General features: G+C 38.1%; 1 protein-coding gene across 1 annotated transcript in view; it reads left to right on the top strand.

The window, feature by feature from the left end:
- The first annotated feature begins 5417 nt into the window (after positions 1-5417).
- The window catches only part of SEMA3E (semaphorin 3E), a 135951-nt gene continuing 118172 nt past the window's right edge, over positions 5418-23196 (top strand). Inside the window, exon 1 of the mRNA XM_069978361.1 lies at positions 5418-5791. Within this exon, the coding sequence (XP_069834462.1) occupies positions 5689-5791 (103 nt within the window). The 5' untranslated portion in view covers positions 5418-5688. The remainder of the gene's footprint in view (positions 5792-23196) is intronic.

Genomic DNA, 23196 nt, shown 5'->3' with positions numbered 1-23196 from the left:
GTCTGTCTTAATGTATTTATAAATCTAGAGTATGACTGAACCACCAGTTAAACAGTACCAGAAGCTATGGGGAGAAATGTGAGGTTATGTGATAATATTATGCTGGGCAATAGCTTTATAATATATTTAGCAATTAGAATATTCAAAATCAGTAAGTGTTTTTGTGTGGATTGTAAAAACCTTGCATTGCAAGCATTTTTATTGCCATCGACTCTGAGGTGCAATACATGCTGGGAGGTGTATTTTACTGTCCTGGTGCCATGGTTGGAAACTGGTATTAGTTGTAAAACTTTCAATCGGGGGCTAGGAGGAGCGCAGAAAAGTGATAAAGGAAAAGGAGAAAGGTAAAAAAAAATGGCAGCTTCAGTACAGAGTTACACCCCCCCCCCCCCCCCGCATACCATGTTACTACTTTAAGGTGTCCTCAGAGACGTGGTCCTACTCTAGCATTCTCACACTAGCAATGGCCTCTCCTGGGCTGACATTAAGCCTACAACTGGGCAGATAGGATCCAAATAGTCCCCTTTTATAGCACCCATGGGACACTGGGGGAGTGCAAACCAACAGGGGGTAGCCATCCCCACATTCAACAGAAAAATAAAAGGAAAAAATGGCTATGCCTCTGTTCACACTGAAGGTTGCATGCTGCATGTGGCTTAAGTACAAACAAAAATTTTTTTAAAGTGCAACAGCAACCCACAGGTTGTTACCATATATACCCCCCGGTGTACACATGATAAACACCTGCTCTGTAGATATTGAAAAATGAGGATCTTAGCAAATTATTTAATTAAACAGAGTGTACCATGTCACCACGTTATGTTGTCAAACGATTGGTGGGGGATCGGTGGGTGCACCAATATGCTTTTTGAGCATTGTATTTTTTATGAGATCACTGGAATGCTCCTTTAAATAAGTTTATCCTCATGCTACCCCCGTAACCCACTGTTGATTTATATTGAATATTAGGGCATCGTTTCTATGAATCGGTGCCCAAAACAGCATATTCAAGATTATAATGCAATAGATACTAATAGAGCAGGGAATGGGGAGTGCAGCCATAGCTTTTTCTAGAAGGACCTCAGCCCCATTAATAATAAATCATTCTTTTTATTAATATGTAAATGAGGTGGTCAGATGTACTGGGGGCTCCTGCAGCACGCCTCCTTATGATTATTCAGAACAAAGCGTACAGTGACATCCTATCTGCCTCTTCTCACTAGAATGCCTTTATAGTCATGAGCAGGCATGCTGCAGGATCCGGATGGTGGGTGGATCGGTGCATTGAGGGCTACAGGACTTACCCCAGTGCACCAAACTTTTGGTGCCTGCATGCTGCAGACCATTGGTTCATGTAAAAGAGCCTGTAGTTTTTCTTTTGGATTATATATGTAATCGGATACAATATTTGTTTGCTGTGTAAATTTGCCGCTCTGTTGGTAATCCATTCATTATGTTGATCTATATCCAAGAGTTTGTAAAGCTGTATGTTCGTGTATATAAATATAAGCTCAATGCAAACACAGAGAACAGCTCTGGTGAGAAAATGTGCCAGTTTTCTTATTCTCTTTGTTGTGCCACAATCTCAGGGATTAAAGTCATGAAACACAACAAAGTTTTCTATCATTGTCTAAAAATGACATGGTCTGAAGGGTGGACTGCTGTCATCTAGACATTCCACCTTTTAGTGTTTTAACAAGAACTGTGCTTGGTCTCTGTGAAGTACTATGACATACTACAAATATTAGGTAATCACTTGCAAAGCTATGAAATTCTTAATTATAAGTTCTGACCAAAACTGTCAGAAAAGCAGGAGGAATCCACTATGGTAATTATACCTTACACTAGTACCAAGAACTAGCTACAGCATGTGTCCTAGCAGTTCATGCATACAACATGTATGTTGAAATGGCACAACCCAGATTCAGCATCTGAATGGTGTTCTCTTCAAGGTATCTGTTAGAAAGTATCCTAACCCCTACCCCCTATTAACTGCTATTACAGGTAAAATAAAGCATTATGGTGTTTCATTGCAAATAATTATGCTGTCTCTAAAATGTATGGGTATACTAGATGCTACAGAGCCACTGTCCCCTCTGGCTTATTGATGGAGGTTTCAAATGACGGGCTCAGAAATTCCTTAAATGAGTATTAGAATTGGTGTTAAAACTTAAATTATGCTTCTAAAATAAACACTGAACAGGAACATACACAGTCCAAATATAAACATATATGATAGACACCTTGACAAGTGACCTTTTTTTTTTTTACACTTATACCACTTGTGGTATAACCCTGGGGATTTGTGTTGCAGAACTTACAGCACATTTTTGTATTAGGTATTCAGGTTTAGGATGGACTTCAGATTGTCTTAGGTATGTTTCCTAGCCTTACAGAGCAATCTTACAGAAGTTATCAAGATTTAAAAAAACAAGGGAATGGCATAAAGAGTTAAAGGAAATCAGCATATTAGAATAAGATAACCTGCTGATATCTTCGTATTGTGCATGGTTCGCTAAGGATGAAGGTATGGTAAGCAGGAGGAGGCCACACCTTTTCCACACCTTGCTGCGCCCCCTGCCTGCCCTTTAGGTGAACAGGGCTGCACCTGGTAAAAACTTTAAAATAATTCCAAATTTGATAATATTTTCAGGTATCCACTAGGCACAGCCATGATAAATCTCCCCCAATGTGTGTTTTATAAGTCACATTTTGCAGAAGCACACAATCTTTCATTTTTATAAAAAACCTATCTATATATTACCTTAGTACAGTTGATTTTTTAACTTTGGCAATTTATACTCCCTAAGGTGAAGATGTTATTAATATTTTAACCATCCTTGGAATTACCACCATTTTTTTAACCCCTTTAACACATTAGAAAAAACAACAGATGATTTTTGTACTGATTTTTATGGCCATGGCTGATTTTACATTGTATGAATATAGCCTTAAAGAAGGTAAGACACTATCCATTGTGTGTGTGTGTGTGTGTGTGTGTGTGTGTGTGTGTGTGTGTGTGTGTGTGTGAACTTGCACACGGAATCAGTTTCTTCATAGTTTAAACAATGTTCTATGGCATGATGGTAGAGGTGGGCAAAGTCAAGGAAAAGAACATAAACATGATACATTCCATAAGAACATGGGGAACACCCACATGATAAATCTTGCTGGCTTTGAGTACCAGGTGTGCAAATTATTCACACTATTGCAGCAAGAGGTGGTAGCTATAGATTCTCTGCAGTGGTCAGATAGAATAAAGTAACTAAATGTATTTTTTAATAATCATCAAACAAGCAAGACAATTTCTGAATAGAGTTATAGGGCCATTTTTCTTCTTGTCTTTCTTTGTATTAAGACTGATGAATAGAAATCTTTGTTCTAGCGGCTTGGATGGCATTCCACTCCAGTGTTGCAAGATGTCACTGAATAGTTTTCACCTAAATTTAATCTCAGACAAATCTAATTATTATTGCAGATTATGACTGTAAATTAAATGAATAGACTGCATTTTCAATGGAAGACTAAGGGCCCTATTATAGCAACAAATTATCTCAGAGATTTTTTTCAACCAAAGCCAGGAATGGATTTGAAAAGAGGAGAAATCTCAGTCTTTCCTTTATTACCTATTTACTGTTTATAGTCCTTTCCTGGCTTTGGTTTAAAACAATCTGTCAGATAATCTGTTGGTGATTATACAGATAATCAGTATTGCAGTAATCAGTATGTTAGTTAGTTGAAAACACAACAACATAGAAACAAAATGGAGATGAAGTGTGAAGTCTGGAAAAATAATGCTGGGACAAGATATTCTATAGAAGGGAGCATCAAAAATTTAACCTTTTCTAATCTCTTCAGAGAAGACTACAGAAAAAATATTCAGAGAGAAACATATGAACTATTTATTTTTTGTAAAATGTGAAAACAACAGTTTTGTGGTCTCTGTAGCTATCTGAGGTTTTGTCCCCTCCCCATCCGTCCCCTGTTAGGGCTTTATTACATGGATCGTTAATCGGCCACATTGACCTGATTTGGCCAAATGTCCCTCTGTGTAATAGAGACAACGATCCGCCAATGAAACAATTATCGGCGAAACATTTCTTTGGGCCCAGATCTAAAATCATGAATTGGAGGTGGGACATTATTTCTGTTGTAATTTAAATATTTCTGCATTAATTGTCTTTGTATTATCCCAGAGGAAGGGGGAGGAAGTCCCCGATACACGTCAGATCTATCATTAACTGTGCTATACCTTCCATACTGCTGAATACAGGACTGATGATTACTGGAGTGGTGTAATCACCCAGGCTGGACATTGGAGGTGTTGCATCACTGGGAGTCTTGTACTCACACTTTCCAGACCGGGAGGGGAGTAAAGTGTTCCCTTCTGTTGTGTGCATAAAACGAGGATAACCGATGCACTATTACCTGCTACAATAAGAACAATTGTTTTTTGTGTCAATCCTTCTGGCTCCAGTCACTGAGTAAGTGGGCACAACAGCTCTGGCAAATGGGGTGGGCAAAGGGTGCTGGTTGTTTAACTCTCACTAATTACATTTTAATGTGCTATCCTGATGAAAATCCTTGTATATAACGGTGAAGGATACAAGACTCATACTGGAGGGATTGCAGGGAACCTTGTGTGAAATTGTGTTTGGGCATTGCCATCTGTGGAGTGGTGAGAGTGTATTACCATTGTAGGATGTTACTGCTCCCAAAAGCTTTTTTTATTTTTTTATGTTGTTGTTTTGGAGCCAGAAGGAGACAATGACCATGCTGGTACTTTACAGCTCCCTTTCACTTCAACAGGGTTGGAACAGAAGTAACCCAGCACAACCGCTACACAATGGTACCATGTGTTGGACTGCCCCAAAATCAGATACTTATGTCCTATCTTAAGGTTAAGCCATTAGTGAAAAAGTCCCAGAAAACCCTTTAAAGAATTTGGATTCTGTCACACAAAATATTTCTTTTCTTGTATTTTCCTTCTGTAATCATAAACAAGATTGAAGGAAAACTGACTTTGTCATGTTCAGTGATTTACAAAGAATGATGGGCACAACTATTAAAACGATGTGACTTTTTCTTCCTGGTAGTCAGCTACCAAAAGCTTGCATTGCAAAAGATGTTAATGGAGCACTGACACAAATAGCTACTGTGCAGTAGGAGTTGCCTGCCAGATGAGTAGTGAACTACTTTCTCTCATCTATCCCTGTTATGCTAGTGAGCTCAGTCTACAAGCCTAGCATCCCTGCTGCTAGGATCTAGCAGCTCCTAAAAATATTTTTCCCTTCTAATTACACAAGGTGAAAGGTGAATTAAAACGAAACGTCTGGCAGGTCTTAGAAGGGAACAGATTTCTCAGCAGCTTGCAGCAAGGAGGCGGTTATTCAAATGGTTTGCAGTTGAATGTACTGATTGCCTGGTTATAGTGAAGACAGGACTAGGAGACAGCACAGCACTGGCAAGGACTGAGGAATGACATGACTGTAAACAAATGTCATGGCAAGAGACCACTCTGTAGTATACATTGTAATGAGGCATGACAAATAGGAAATGTGTACTAGGAAGAGAGAGGATTCCTAAGGGAGACATAGAAGGCACTGAAAGGAGAGCTACTTTCTGAACTCCAGCAGAGAAGCTAACGTCCTTCCTAAGGAGAGCCACATAGAACTGACTTTAAACAGAATGGCAAATATTCTCATTAAAGCTTTGCTTTTTTTTGGACTTCATCTTATTGCATCCTTGGCAACAGACACAAGCCAGCCAAGACTTCGCCTGTCCTATAAAGGTAAGATGGTCCTATCAATGACTATTTAATTGTATATTGTAACCAGATTGCTGCAATAGATTACACTGACAGTATTTAAAAACTGCCTGTGCTTCAATACACATCACATTTTGGGAACTGTCTGAATAGATACAGGCACTGTAATCCCCTACTTTTCAGATCTGATCACAATGTTTGATTTTGACTTCTGGCTAGTCATTTTTTATTGTTAACAATTGTGCATATACTACTGAAAGGCAATTGTACTACATATGAATACAGTGATGTAAAATTAACAATGTAGCAATCCCGAAACAACTAGATATCTACATACAAGTGAAAGGGTAGGTTAGATGAACCAAAAGAAATATATAATATGTGTTTGCTTGTGATGTGTAATTACTGTGCTGTATATGTACAATTAAAGGAAACCTAATGCTATAATTACAGAACACTTAGTCCTTGTAGGTTAGATGCCTATGTTGTGATGCAGACTCCTCCAAGGCTAACATAATTATAAGTGCAACAACAAACACTCAGTGTCTTATATGTAACACAGGTATAGCAGTGGTACAACAATGCATACAAACTATCACACCAGCACATTTCAATAGGATGCCTGTGCTCCTGTAACATAATTGACTTCTTCTTACATGTAAAATTACTCATGTTAAACCTAGGATGACAACTGTCTATAATGTTCATTAGGGACTATTTGCCAGCATCTATACTAAAAATAGATGCATTTTTGGACTAAAGCTTATAATTGTAATTATCAGAAAATTGCAGTTCACAAACACAGTGAATGAAAAAAAAATGTATGAATTCTGAGACAGACAGATAGATAGATAGATAGATAGATAGACACACTAGGATGTGTTAACACATTCAGGTTTTCAATTGCAATTATTGAAGCCAGAGCAAGGAACAGATTATAAATGGAGGGTTGTTCATATGGTCATAAAAAAAGACTGAGATTTCTCCTCTTTTTAAATCCATTTCTGGCTTTGTTTTAATTATTTACAATTAAAAACCTGAATGTGTGAACATAACATGAATAACTAAAAAGAGTCTCCTTTTCTGACTCTTAAGTGACATCTGTGTGTTGCTAGATGACAATAAGTTGTAAGTTGCATGAACTGTCCTGTGGATACCTTTACTTGTACATAACTATGCTTTATGACAATGGTAATTATGATCATTGTCTACAACATGCCCTCATTTAACCTAGTGCAAAGGATTCATTTCCAAAACTCCATTCAGTTTCATATACGAATGATGGTTAGAAAGGTAAATGTTTTTCTTTAACACTAAGAAGTCTATCCTGTTTTAATCTGTTAGTTATCACATAAATTCATGAGATATTCATAGATAGTCATATGGATATAAATATGATTGCTAGTGTAAATACTGTATTAAATACATATACCTATAAGCCACAACATTAAAAACTATTAATGTGTAGGTCCTTCTTCTGTAGTATTTGGGACCAAGATCAAAGAAACAGATTTTTAATGTCCTGAAAATTGCAAGACAGGGCCTCCATGGTTTGGACATTGTAACAATTGTTTAATTGGATAGATATATGAACTAATATATGAAAAGTTAAATAGCCAACGCTACACCTTGAACTCTTTGTCATGCTTCTTAAACCTTTCCAGAACATTTTTTTAGTGTGGCAGGGAGGATTATTCTTCTAAAGCGGGCACTAGCAATAGGTACTACCATGATGCACAGTAAGTGGCACAAGAGCACCAGGACCCATGGTTTTCTAAAAGAAAATTTCCCAGAGAATTACACTGCCTCTGCTGCCTTACCTCCATTTCAAGGTGCATCCTGGTGCTATCTTTCCTCATACACACAGCCACCCATATGATGTAAAATTGCCTAATATTTGCCATCCCTTGACACTAAAAAGTGATAAATAAAAAAATATAACAGAGGCAGATGATAGATAGATAGATAGATAGATAGATAGATAGATAGATAGAAGATAGATAGGAGATAGATAGATAGATAGATAGATAGATAGATAGATAGATAGATAGATAGATAGATAGATCACCTGTACTGCTGGCATTATTGTGAGCAGCAATGATTGGTACTGGTGAAATAATAGCTCTTCCGCAATTAAGATGATGATCATTTGAACTTTTGTAGAGGCACAAAATAGTCTGGAATTGAACACAAATAGCTCCTTGTGGAATTTTCAGAAATACAGGCTGGCTTTTATTCAGGACCAAAATGGACATTATCACAGCTTTGAACAGCAATTTCCAAAAAGTTAATGAAAGCAACGTTTTATTTTTACTCAAACAATGAACTGATTTGTGCTAGTACCCACAAAACATAAAAAGGAGCTTACACATAAATAATATACAATATGAGCGATACATAAAATAACAATCTTTCTTTTTTCATCTATCAATGCTTTTCTCATATAACACATTCATTTGTGTGATATTTCTATGTTATCACTACCAATGTGTCTCAATATATTAGCTGGTAATTACTTATGCATGGTTCTCACACCACTAGAGAGTAATACTATAGCAGGCGACAGTATTTGTGGCACCTTTTCTTCATGTGAACCGGATGCAGGTTATCAACAAAGACTATGAGATGCAATGATAATCACAACGGATCTGTCATTTTACTCCTAAGCTGCTTACAAACTCTTTCTATGCTAACATTTGATGTTATTCCATACACCTCATGTACACCCATTGTCAGTTCCCACAGAACTGGTAGTCAGATGCTATAGATGCAAGAGATGCAAGAGTAAAGGCTCTATAACACAAAGCAATTATTGTCCGATGGTTATTTGGCCGATTAACACTCATTACAGCTGATAATCGCTTTGTGTTATGAAAGGCAAAGGCTTTGTGTAATAAAACGCTGATTGTTGTCTTTCAATGTGTTGAAACACAAACAATTAGTATAGCAACAATCTGCTGCTGTTGCCCCATGTAACAGGAGCAGCGTCAGCAGACCGCCGCTGTCTCATATTGGCTATGTTGGCATATTGGCTGTGGTCTAAAGATCGTCTGAAAAGCCCCTCCTACACCTCCTCATGGCCCCCCTAGGGCCCCCGCACACTTACCCACTTGCTGCCGGCGCATATAATAGCACCAGCAGTGAGCAAGGAACGTGGAGCAAGCGAGCGCTGACCTGACAGGTCGTCGCTCGCTTACTCCTACTGATCTGCCTCTGTAATAGGACCTTTACATGCAACACAGAAGTGGATGGAGAGAGATGAGGAGATTGCTCTAGTTAGTATAATTATTATTATTATTATTATATGTTTTTAATTGGGCTTGCAATTTTTCTTCACTTATATTTTTTGCCTGTTTTCTATATGAAATACAATGCTATAAATGCAGTCCATGCTCCAACACATTTGGTCTTTTGTAACAGCAAAATAGAGACCAAATGCAGGAAGTGATGTTATTTGTCCCTCTGCTCTGCGCTGACCGGCCCAGTGAAGATGAATGCTGATTGGCCATCCCCTGTACACGCCCCTGTCCATTTCTGCATCTGAGTAAACAAACTGATATAAGAGCCATTAGCGAGTGAAATGAGCATGAGCAGCACAATGGGACACTGATTGGACTGCTGAAGCTGGGAAAAATCAACAGCATAGATAAGGGAGGCAATAACTGTACATGTTCAAGGATTTATTATTTTTTTACATGTCATGATAGATATACTTTAACATCAACAAATTACATTCTGTTTTAGTTCTGATTGTACATAGTACTGAAAGACTGAGATAGGCCTTATTAAACTTGATAGTTAGCTGTAGACTAAGCACATTGATTGTAAATTAATCCAAACATCTATATTTATAAAGAGTAACAGAGTGCTTATTGTTCTTGAACTTTTCTACTCATGGTTAAAATTTATGCTGACCATAGCTTTGGTGTGGTTCTTTATTTTAAAGGCAAATCTTCACGATAACATTTTTTGTTTGGATGGATACATGGAATGGAGAAGGCAAAGGCAATTATCTGTCACGGAACATGAGTCATTGTTGGTTTAAATATGTCTCATCTATAGTGCCATTCTATGTGGGCAAGATATGTCCATAATCACTCACTGGCAAATCAGATTTATTTGATATATATAATAGATACTTTATCTTAGACTATGTTCACACAACGTAAGTTTCCTATTAATCACGGAAATTGTTGCTGATTTGCAACAACGGCCGTGAAAAATAGGAAACTTATATTGTGCTGCCTTCTATGGAATCATGGCTGGAGTGTATTCACATAGTATACACTCCGGCCGGAATCTCTAGCGGCCGAAAAAAAAAACTGACATGTTTGTTTTGTGCGGCCGCTATTTATTGAATAGCGGCCGCACAAGCCTGACAGGTCACACAATGAAGAGTGCGCACACTGGGCACACTGATGCACCTGCATTCCAATTCAGCACAAATGAATTACAATACTGCTGATCTTCACTAACATCGGCCATTCTGTGACCCGGCCGTGTCACAGAATGGCCGGTGTTTCACGTAGTGTGAACCCGTCCTTATAGTGTATACATGTGTTTAAAATACTTCCTCATTGGTATTATTGGAGACAGTTATTTCCTGGTTTCCTAATACACATGAACGTTCGGCAGAGCAGAACATTCATGTTTACTTTTTTGGAGGTAAGGGTGGGTTCACACTGCGTTTTTGCAATCCGTTTTTTTTTATCGGACAAAAAAAATAGTGTCAGCAACGTTTTTGCGTCCGTCAAAAAAAAATTGATCCGTTTTGATCCGTTTTTATTATAATGAAAGTCAATGGAAAAACGGATCAAAACGGATGAACACAAATTTTTTTGAAAAAAAAAAAAAACGGATGAAAAAAACGGATTGCAAAAACGCAGTGTGAACCCAGCAGTATGCCACAGCTAGACTGCTCTGACCCAGGTTTATACATCTGTTGGATTATAAAAATCCATAACACCTGACGCCAAATATCATCTGACTGTTGTAAGCCAGGAGTCCCCATATACCTTTTACAGTCAGTTGGACCAACCAGTGGCTTTGCTATAAGTTATATATAAAGAACATATTTTTGGGACGAGATTATAACATGGTTTACATTTGGAAATAGGACCTGTTTTTGACCATTATTTCCCAACATTTACTAACCCTGAGCACACTTATAGGGGTTATACTCACTTATTGATCCCCTCTCTACTCTCATTCTCAAGCATACATATTTATTTATTTATTTATTTATTTATTTATTTATTTATTCTATTTACATCAATGTGTATTACTGTACTTATTCATGTAATCTCTAGAGGAGTATGTAATACAACTAAAATATAATTGTAAAGATTCTTACTATTCTGTCAGACGCTGACTTATCTCTGTATCCGGAGACCGTGCTGGGGAAACAATTTTTGCTGTAGTGCTGCCATTGCAGCCACTAAGTGCAGTCACTCTTGGGTCCGGGAGCACACATGCTTCCTGTGTACCGCACCCCGATTGGTCTTAGACAAGGGCCAGTGAGTAGCCGCTGAGCGGCAAAGCATGACCGTATGCACACTGTTTAGCCCGTTTTTTGCATACCCTGCATGTATTTAGGCGTATAGCTTATACATAGCTACGGACCCTTATTCTTGGGTGTGCTTGAACTTTGAATTACAAGCGCTAATCTCCACCACTGTGGTATTGGCGCTGATATACTCCCCTGATGACGCCGCGATAACTAGTGGCAGAAACGCGTTGGAAGAATACGACGCTAACGCATTATATTTGGGGCTTATCTAGCCTCTATATGGTTCATTTATATCTATTTTTGGTTGAGTCCGCACTCCGGATATGCGACTATTCAACCAACTATGTTAAATTTGTAACTAGGTGATGGGTACACAATTTGTGGTGTTTATTAATCATCATAATTAAAAGTTACGTTTTAGGCACCTTCCCTCTTTTTCTTTATATATTCTGTTATCTACAATTCAAGGGATTCCATTTGTGCGGTTCAATGGCTGAAGTTTGAATTAGTTAGTGATCCTGAAGCTTAACGTCATGGGTAATACTACTTTATGATAAAATGCAGAAGGACAGGCAGCTTACTTGCACCTGGAGCAGTCTGGCATTTGTATCTTCACTCCATATATACTGCATTCCCTCTGATGAATGTCAAAGTGAAATTTGCTTTAAAATGTTATATGTGGAGTTATATAGAAGTATAAAGATATGTAGGTGCTCTAAACTATTGAAATTTCAGATGTATTAGCACTGGGAAAACCACATGGGTTAATACTAAAATAGTGAATGTGCATTGTTAAATACCCTGAGCACTAATCAGTATTTTTAATCATCTTTAGGAGTTTACTTTCTTTTTCTCTGACATGCCAGCAAACTTGCCAGCTCCCCCCCCCCCCTCCAAAGCTCAAATTCTCGGCTCAAGAAACAAGTTCTACTGAAATCAAGATAATTTTACCAGGTATCCGCCACTTGAGACCAAAGAGTGTCTGGTTAATATAGGGTATTCTGCTCGAAATTAAAATTCCCTATTTTTATTTTTTGTCTATTTAATTCCTTTGGGGGATGTGAAAGCAAAATATACAATGAAAAAATATAATAGCTTTATATAAACTCCATTATAGTGTCAAAGATTTTTATTAAAGAGGATTCAAGTAATACAGTGAATGCCATCACAGCAAAATAGCCCCACACAGGGAGGATACTGTAAACTAAATATATTATGTATAAAACAGTGATATATGAAAAAAACAGGATATAACAGGGTTATGCTTACAACCTAGTTGGAACCTAGTTCCAACCTAGTTGGAAAAGAACAAAAACAAATAAGCAACATTTGCATACATGTTGATTCAAGTGCCTGCAAGACATGAACAAGAAGGCTTGGGGCCAAGGTGGAGGAATCAGCTCAAGTATGAGTATAGAAGGTTCCATCTCTAGGAGGCTAGATGGGGCACAGATAGTAGGGATGAGGTGGTTGTTATAACTGAATGCGGAGAATACTTGCAATTACCATCATTCCCCACATTCTCCACTTTTTTTTTTTAATCTTGCAAGAAGGCTTCAAGTACAGTACAGTACAGTACCTTCTAGACTATGTGTAGTTATGACATTTTAATTTCAAGTCAACTCTTGAGTATTTACTCATATTAACCATCAGGAGTTCTGGATTCATACAGAAGCAGAGACTTTTGTCTTGTACACAGAGCACCTAGAAATACATTACGTTCCTCCTTAATCAGTTACATTGACTGGGCCATGTTCAAAGTTTAGATTATAAGTGCCAATGCATTCAGCATTGTCATTTGTTCCTGGGTAGCACACATTTGTTAGACTATGTTCTCCAGGCCTGACTCAGCAGGTGAATCTGAACAACACAGTGTATACCTCACCACAGAGTACAGAAGATGGCTCAACCAGTTCAGGTACATAAAGTGTTATACAACTGAATGATGGGGTATTGTACATTATAATATTGTAGTTTAAATGCTTAGACAAGTGGAACATGGAACAGAACTTGTGACACTGATGGACTTTAGAATTAAAATAAAGTGCTGGCATAAAAAAAAAATATATTTCAACTATATTTTCAGGATGATGTTTGGAACAATACATATACCAGCCAAGGATATATGTAGGGATAGTCCGAACCTGCCGAGGTTCAGGTTCGTACGGACCTGAACTCTCGGCAACGATTCCCGCTGTGGCTTTGGCTGTATCACAGTTTTCCAGGCGGTCCTCCCGCTGTATTTACCCTCTCCACGGTGCAGGCAGACAGCCGGAATCATTGCCGAGAGTTCAGGTTCGTACGAACCCGAACCTCGGCGGGTTCGGACCATCCCTAGTTATATGGCATTTACCATTTCTTTTACTCTCTTTTCACCCTTTTCACCATATGTACATAATGGAAATGGGACATGGGGAAGATTGTCCAAACTGTTTCACTGTATGAGATCAAGATGTTTCAAATGATAATCCAACCATTTTTTATTTAAAAATAAATGAATAAATAAATATATAAATATGAATGAATGAATTAATTAATTAATTAATTACCCGAGGTGTGGTACTGATAATTTGTGTACTGCCACAAGTGTAAGTGTCTGGAACTTCACCTCTAAATGTCCAACATCTGGTACTGATCTTTGCATCAAAGCAGCAGATGCTACATAAGGAGCTTAAGCATTTGCATGATGCAGTGATAGCTTAATACAACTTAACAGATTTTACCTTTAATGTCACCCACCACAGTAAGTTGTTTGCTAGCTATCTCTGGCTGTTATCTCTTGGTTTACTACTTCCTGAATATTCATAGCATTTATGCATAGTACTAGAAGAGGTGGCTTAACTGGAGCATTTCATTCAGCCAACAACAATAAAACAGTTTTTAAAGGGATTATCTGGGCATCAGATTTTTTTTTTTTTAATATGCTCTCTGCATCTGCATCCAAACTTTCCAGATGCCGGGAGTCAATCGCAGTGTTTGGGTTTGGACAAACTTTGCCAACACTATAGAGCAGGAGCGAGAAAGAAAAAAAGAAAAAGCATGGGTTACCTCTTTAATTAACTTACTGTAGCTCCAAAACAATTAACGACATAAATTAATTGGGGTAGTGAGATCATGGTAAAAAGATCCACAGCGTCCAAAAAAAGGTTTGTTGTCTTTATTATGAGGCATATAAAAAGTTACAAAAGATAAAAACGTAGGCCTACATGTTTCGGGGAAGCACACACCCTTGATCACGGCAGTACAGACTTTCACAGAATCACAGGTATATATGCCAAACATTTAGATGCAGTGGAGAAGGGAACGCCCCGTGGGTGGGTGTGGTTACGTGTGTGATTAGACACAATTGCTAAATGCTGTACATAACACATGACTACTAGTGTGCACAATGCATATCAGACAGATGAGAAAAACATGAAAAAAAAAACATTTGAAAAAAAAACATGAAAAAAAAAAACATGATTTTTTTTTTTTAAATTTTTTTTTTAAAAAGAAACATCATCATCAGTTTAGATATGATAGGTCTGTTTTGAAGTTTAAACCTTTGGATGTCCTGGTTTCTAAGCGGAGAATCCAAAAAGCCTCTCGCTTACGTAGGAGACGGACCCAATCTCCTCCTCGTTTTGGTTTAGACACTCGTTCTATAGGGATGACTCGAAGAGAGCAGCACTCCCCCTGGTGGACATAAAAAAAGTGTCAAGTTAACTCTGACATAACTTTGCGGGAGTTAAAACGTGATGCGGCTGATGCATCAGCAATATGTTCAGCAATCCTTTGTTTTAGTTTCCTTTTTGTGCTGCCAACATATTGTATGTTGCAATCAGAGCACCAGGCAAGATAAACAACATAAGAGGTGTTGCAGTTGAGAAAAGAAGATATGTTGAAAACTTGGCCTGTGCTTACCGACTGGAACGTGAGACTCCTCTGGATATGAACGCACAATCTGCATCTGGGCATGGAGCACTTATGGGATCCTCAAACAGTCAACCAGTTTTCCTTTCGTACTTTGTGTTCATGGATAACTGTGGGTGAAAGGATGTTCCCTATTGTCCTACCCCTCCTGGCCACACATCGAACCCCTGCAGATAGAATGGCTTCACATTTTCCATCCTGAAATAATAGGGGAATGTATTTACGAAGTGTATACTCTATTTGTCTGAACTGTGAGCTATAAGGTGTGGAAAAGGTTAGGGGAGCCGGGGTTACCAGTGATGGAGACGTACTTGAGGTATTTCTGTCTCTGAGATGATAGGTTCTGTTCTGGCTTTCCGCTATCCTTTTTGCCCTTTGGATGGAGCGCATGGGGTAACCCCTAGAGGATAAACGTACGGTTAGGTCAGTGCATGCGAGTTCATATGTGGTTGCATTTGAGCAGGCCCTAACTCTAGTGGACTCACCAATAGGGAGATTGCGAATGACGTGTGACGGATGATGACTACGTGCATTTAGCAGTCCATTACCAGCGGACGGTTTCCTATGTAGACCAGTCTCAATTCTGCCATGTTGGAAACATAAAGAGAAATCCAAAAAAGAAATTTGTGACGGTTCAAATTGGTGTGTAAACTTAATGTTGAGGCTATTATTATTCACATAGTCTACAAACTCCCTGGCCAGGTACGGACCCCCCGTCCATATTAGGAGGAGATCATCAATGTACCTCCCATACCGGTAAGCACAGGCCAAGTTTTCAACATATCTTCTTTTCTCAACTGCAACACCTCTTATGTTGTTTATCTTGCCTGGTGCTCTGATTGCAACATACAATATGTTGGCAGCACAAAACGTAAACTAAAACAAAGAATTGCTGAACATATTGCTGATGCATCAGCCGCATCACGTTTTAACTCCCGCAAAGCCATGTCAGGGTTAACTTGACACTTTTTTGATGTCCACCAGGGGGAGTGCTGCCCTCTTCGAGTCATCCCTATAGAACGAGTGTCTAAACCAAAACGAGGAGGAGATTGGGTCCGTCTCCTACGTAAGCGAGAGGCTTTTTGGATTCTCCGCTTAGGAACCAGGACACCCAAAGGTTTAAACTTTAAAACGGACCTATCATATCTATACTGGTGATGATGTTTCTTTAAAAAAAAAAAAAAAACATATTTTTTTTTCCATGTGGTTTTTTTTTCAAATGTGTTTTTTTTTTCAAATGTGTTTTTTTTCATGTTTTTCTCATCTGTCTGATATGCATTGTGCACACTAGTAGTCATGTGTTATGTACAGCATTTAGCAATTGTGTCTAATCACACACGTAATCACACCCACCCATGGGACGTTCCCTTCTCCACTGCATCTAAATGTTTGGCATATATACATGTGATTCTGTGAAAGTCTGTACTGCCGTGATCAAGGGTGTGTGCTTCCCCAAAACATGTAGGCCTACGTTTTTATCTTTTGTAACTTTTTATATGCCTCATAATAAAGACAACAAACCTTTTTTTGGACACTGTGGATCTTCTCCTCCTTTTTACCATTATTACCGGTTTCAGCTTGCTACCACTCCACTTGCTCCTGCCTGAATGTCCACTATCACACAACAAACCACCTATGGTGAGCTGAGTTTTTTCTTTGTAGTGAGATCATAACTGTTGCAAAGGACAACATGTTTTTTCTTTTCTTTTTTTCTTTAAAATTTTTTCTTCTGTACTTGTAAGCTTTATAGGCTGTCATTGCCAAACCCTTTTCAGATATGCTCCACCTACCTTTTCTAGAGTGCTAAGTGGGGTTCAGACCTAAAAAATGACCCCCTATTATTTGCACCTATAGTTGTCCATGCTACTAGATTTATAAAGAGATGCAAGCGCAGCAGTCTAAAACATTCCGAGGTGGTAAAGATTTTAAGCCTGATTTTTACTTAATCAAAAACTTAAAAAGTCCTTGTACAAATATTCATAACTTTTTGTTAATCTGTGTTAGGCCCAGAGCTTGAGTCTTTTGTCCCATATTGTTCTAGCAAGTCATAGAGACACACTGAAAGCTGATCCCCCACAATGTCGGTGCAGGAGCGTGGCATATCCTTATTCTGAACACGCCACAAAAAGCCAATGTTTAGAATAAGGACTATTAGTGACCACCGTAAAAAGCCTTATCAGTGGTCACTAAGGGCAACAACCTGTATAGCAGTATTAGCAACAGTAGATCAGTGTTTGAGGCTGTGTTGTTAGTTTTATTGCCCTGGAGCTTGTGGTTTAATATTACGCTGCTTAAAGTGATACTGTCACCCTTTTTTTGCATTCTGACTCCTCTACACAGGTGTAAAGGGTAAATTTAGCAGTTTTCATACCTTATTTTATATCATACGCCATGGTGCTTGTTCAAGAAAAAATGATCTTTTATCATCTGCGTATTGGGATAACTGAACGGGACTTCACTGCTGAAGCAACACTTAGCCTCGCCCCCAGTGCCACTTAGCTCCTCCCACCTGTGACATCATTGAAGCATAGGCCGCCCCTTCCAATGGTCACTGAGGGAGGAGCCTATGCGCCAATAACATCATGAAGGGGCTGAGTGGCACTAGAGGTGGGGCAAAGTGGCCCTTCAGCCCTTAAGCCCCGTCCAGGTATCCCAGGTATACTGTAACAAGCACCATGAAGTATGATATAAAATAAAATGAGAACTGCAAAGTTTACCCTTTACATCTGTGTAGGGGAGTCATAATGCAAAAAGGGGTTGACAGTGTCACTTTAAGTACTTGTGGCTCACTTCTTCTCTACTCTGGTGCTGATGGCTCATTCTGGCACAGCTCTGGTGCTTCCGGCTTACTCTTATGCTGCTGGTAACCCTTCTGGCTTACCAGCACCAGAACCTAAATCACATAATGCTGTGTAATCCTCTCCTTTTTTTTAAAGATTATTTTGCTGTACATTTTACTCACAAACCAATTAATTCCTTTTCAAGTTTTGTTGTTTTGTTTCTATAAGAACATGCAGATGTAACGTGCTTAAAGCTGTAGTAGATTTCAGATGTCGCATTGCCTCATCCTCCTGATGCTATATTGCCCCTTGAGCATTACTGAGCATTACCTGAAACAGAACCTAGGCTGTTTGTAATGCATAAAAGCCCTTTTAATGCCCTTTTAATTAACTTGAAACTGGCTGCAACACCTCTTTAGGTTAGTGCCATATGGGGCTTCAAGGGGAGTATGGAACAACACAAATAGAATCAACCAGGGATTGGGGATTTTTTTTTTTTGCTTTTTTGCTGATTTTCCTTTTCTTAATACATTATGTAGTGGCAATTTTGAAAATCTAAGAGTACCTTTAAATGTGAATAAAGCTCAATAAAAATACATTTTCCCTTTACTATAATCTTCATTACTTTTAGCCATCTGCTATACAATCAAGTCCAGAACTTTTTCTTCTTCTCATTGTCAAGTGTCACAAAAGGGTCAGTCGGCCACTTTTACAAACTATATGCTAGAGTTTTCAGATCTGGTTTAAGTGTCAGTTCATATGTATAAGGCAGCAAAATCTAATGAAAATGAGTGGGAGAAAATGAAAGAAATATAATAGTGTTATATGATGCGATGTGGAAAAGCGAAGAAAGCCCTGCAAGCCTATTTGTGGCTTTGTAGAGTTTATTTGATGTGTCTTACTCTATCATTATATGCTGCATGCCTTTGAACATTTTTCATATTTTCTTTTAGATAAAATTCCATATTGCCATTAGTGGTATTGGTGTTGTTTGTTTTCCCTCACTGTATTAGAGCAGGTGTTCCTTCTACTTTACAAGGCATATGTAATTCTGCATTGTTCATTTTTACATCTTAATGTCTTCATGTCCACAATCTGTGTTTGTGTGTGTGTGTGTGTATATATATATATATATATATATATATATATATATATATGTTTCTGGAATAACGCAATGTGAGCCTTCCCGCACACATACCGCAATGCATAGTGATCATGGCGTTCAAGGTAGTCAGTGACAGTACAAGGACCATTCACTGACTGATCAGGACCCGATCACTTGTACCAACAGGCGGGGGGTAAGCCACTTACCTCCGTACTGTCGTATCTTCAATCTGTGCATAGAGTCTGCTCTCAGGCAGACACTATGCACAGATCAACAATAATAATAATGAATGCTATGCTAATGCATAGCATTCATCAGTATATACAATTAGAGCATTGCATATGTAAGTTGTGTAAGTGTAATAAAAAAAAAAATCTTAAAAGTTTTAAAACATATTTAAAAAAAAACTAAAAAATGCCTAATTGTCTAATCTGTTAAAATATAACAACATTGTTCCTGCACGGTGAACAGCGTCAATGAAAAACAAAAAAAAACTCCACCAGGATTGCAGATTTTTTTTTTTAATTATTAAAAGAAAACTAATTTAAATCTAAATTTTTCTCTTACACCAATATAATACTATATAGTACAATAAAAACTAGAGATCATGGCGCAAAAAATAACACCGCAACCTGCCGTGTAGGTAGAAAAATAAAAGCGCTATAGCTCTTAAAAGGCAAGGAGGAACATTGATTCAATTTGACCTGGACATCCGTGCATCAATAACCTTCGGCCGTGAAGGGGTTAACATGATTTTTATATTTTTTTTAAAGAAGAAAACTTCAATTTGAAAGACATGGAATTATTTAATGAAATGCTTCGCCTTGTATATTCACTTTATGAATACCAAACTTGTTAGGAATATTCAACATTGTTGATATCTGTATCCTTATACACTTTCTGGATGTAGTTTAAATTATTTTGATAAATGCTGGAGAAAATTTGTGTTGAAAATCTCAACATTGTATATTAAATTGAGTTATCCAATGATGCAAAAACTATGGTAAAAAGTTTTTAGTAAAGGCCTTACACAGATGTACTTCACTCCCATGCACATTGATCTGGCAACCTGACAGTGATGCAATACTTATTTGCTATCTGTTGGGGGACAAAGAAATAATCATTTAAATCAGATATTATTGGAGAAGAAAATGCCTATTTAGTTGGGACTCAACATTATTAAAAAAAAATTATAATAAAAAAATGTGCCCATGGGCTGTGTAATCATCATTATAAATGGATGGAGGCCTTTTTGTATATTTCTTGCTGAATTGATTTTGGGTTTGGATTTCTTTGTATCGTCCTACTGATGAAGGGAATAGCCCATGCCTTCTAGGGTCTTTAGCCTATTGGACCTAAAATGGAAAAAAGTAGATTAGAGTAAAAATGCAAGAAAGATACTCTTTACTGACTACGTCTAACTACGTAGGAAATCTTCTAGTTAGCTTCACCCAAAGAAAAAGGCCTGGGACTTGTACTACCTATCAGGGCGGTCAACAATACTGGGAGGCAGAAGGCGGTCAGATAAGAAAGAGTTATCTAAAAGTGAGTACGAGGAGTTTTCAAGTCACACACTTTACACACATCCCGGCAGAGTATAAGACAAATTAGGCAATGGCCTCCTATACGGCCCCTATCTACTGCTACAGATTTCTACTACTTTACTTCACCTTACTGTTGTGATATCTAATACTGTTTATTGCACTACTGTTTATTAACCAAAGCACTGTTATATTTTTTTATTGCAAAATTGTTTAAATAGGACTCTGTCATTTCTGTCACCGCGCCTTGCACCTCGCACTAGTTCTACCACCTTCTGGCCACCGTGACAAGTATAAAAAGTTATAATGACAGGGTAACTTTATAACATTTTATATTCTCTACACATTTATTTAAAATACATTCTGAAATAACCCTTGGCACTTCACACTTGGCAATACGTGTAAATTGTGTAATCATAACCACTAGATACAACTAAGAATTAAAAATAAAGGATGCATGAAGTTATTAATATTTGTGTATATACTTTATGGTCTACATTTACTAAAATGATAAAAGGCATATGACTCTCCCAGACTTGTTCTTAGATGCCAAATGTTAAGTGCTTTGAACTGTGGAAATGCCTGCTACTACCCAGGACTGTACTGTGCTGTGTCAAGAGTAAATCAAGTATCTTAAGAAAAGTACACTTAATGGTCTATCATTATGCATTTTTGTTGTTAAATCACTGTATTTTTGATATGGCTTCACACATATGACAATATAAGTGTATGCTATGAGCAACAATTAAGCCCTTTGCACTCTAGCCCTTTCAATGACTTTTTCATCTTTCCTTTTACGAGCCAGTAAAAGTTTTTATTGGTTTTTAGTTCACACAGATTTTTGATCATTTTTAGGCTTGATTCACACTGTGATTTTGCAGTCCATTTAATGTATCTGTTTTTAAATTGGTACTTTTAAAGTACACAAAAACGTGTTTTGATCCATTTTTTTTTAATTGTGGAAGTCAAGGAAAAAACGGATCTAAAAGGATTGCATTTAACATTTAATGTATACTTTAAATGGACTGCAAAAACACAGTATAAACCCAGCCTTATTCAACTTTTCTGCACGTGGGGGAGTTAATTGATCAAAATCAGCAATTCTGGCTTTTTTATGCAGTTGACTGTTGGATACATAGCTTAATTTTAACTCAGTTTGGTTATGGATGCAGTAACACCAATTAAGTTTATTTACTTATTTATTTATTTTATTATTTATTTATTTTTTATGAGAAAATAATTTTCAACTTTTAATGTGTAGTTTGTCTATAAAATATTTTATCGTTTTCTGTATTGCAGTGTGGTTTAGCCTTCAGAAAGACCAAATAGATGAACTAAGATAGCAGAATATGCCATGACAACCCAACGGCACACTGCATTCCAGGACCCCCCCCCTCTAACTGCTTAGATGCCATGGCTGCTGTTTAGCATCTCTGATCTTGGCCACTGCAGAGGAGTTGTCTAGATTTACTAAAACTGTCTTAGTGCAAACTTAGAATAGACAGTCTTTAAATGTGCTAGATTTATCAATGTGAGGCAGGCTGTTTGATAAATATATTGTACTTAAAGACTGTCTACCTGTAGTTTACAGTTTATTCAGCCAGATTCAGGTGCATTTGTTGGTGCAACTTAGGTCACTCCCCTTTTGAATAAGCCCCCCTTTTGCTTTCTGAAGTAAAGTGTTAGCTTGGTCAGTGACAACCAGTGGGAAAGACAAGGACATGGACAGTGAGCCCTGCTCGGTTCCCGCCCTATGTCCCTGCCTACTTGCCTCTGACAGCCCTAGGCAGCTGCGGACAACCACGAGGACGGACCTTGCACTGATATAGGTGGTACACGAAACACAAAAACACAAACAAACACAATAATTTGGGTCAGCAACAGTAGGCAGATAAAGTACAAAATCAAAGGCAGTTCGGTAGTCAAGGGTCAGGCAATACAATCAAGGCAGGCGGCAAACAGGGAGGTCAGAGAACAAGCAAAGGGTCAGAGAACTACAGGTCACAGCAGAGAAACACTTACTCTAGCAAGGAACGCCGATAGCCAGCAAGGATTGCTGGAGATGAATACTACTTATGGAGGATCAGCGGCTGATTGGACCGGTCCCTGATTGTCAACACAGATCACCTGAACAGCAGCTGAAGCTGCCAAAAGCATAGCAAGCAAGGCGGGTGTGGCTGAACAAACCTAAGATACACATGTGTTCAGATCGGGTTCAGGACACTGCATAGAAACACCAAACTCAGCGCCTTTTCGGCTTCACAGCCCGAACCGAGGAGCACCGAGTCACAGTCCTGACACAATGTATCTAAAAGTGGTAAAGTGTATAAAATACATCATAAATGTGGAGAAAAGTCACTTTTTTTTGTCTTCAAAATTCTAGTGAAGACTCATTAGTATAGCTGGGCTAGTGTGAGCTACAATATAGAGTTGACACCCGTTTGGAAGAAGTCCTATTAGTTTCATAAGACAAAAACCTCCATACATTTAAAAGTTAACAAAGTATATGAATATGTTAGCAATACAAGGGCCCTGTCAGTGAGGGGGATCTATAGTTACAGACCTTAAGTGTCTGAGGGTTT

This window comes from Dendropsophus ebraccatus, chromosome 1 (genome assembly GCF_027789765.1).
Source record: "Dendropsophus ebraccatus isolate aDenEbr1 chromosome 1, aDenEbr1.pat, whole genome shotgun sequence".
Classification (NCBI taxonomy): Eukaryota; Metazoa; Chordata; class Amphibia; order Anura; family Hylidae; genus Dendropsophus; species Dendropsophus ebraccatus.
Note: the sequence above shows the minus strand (reverse complement) of the source record. Positions and strands in the feature narration are given on the sequence as shown.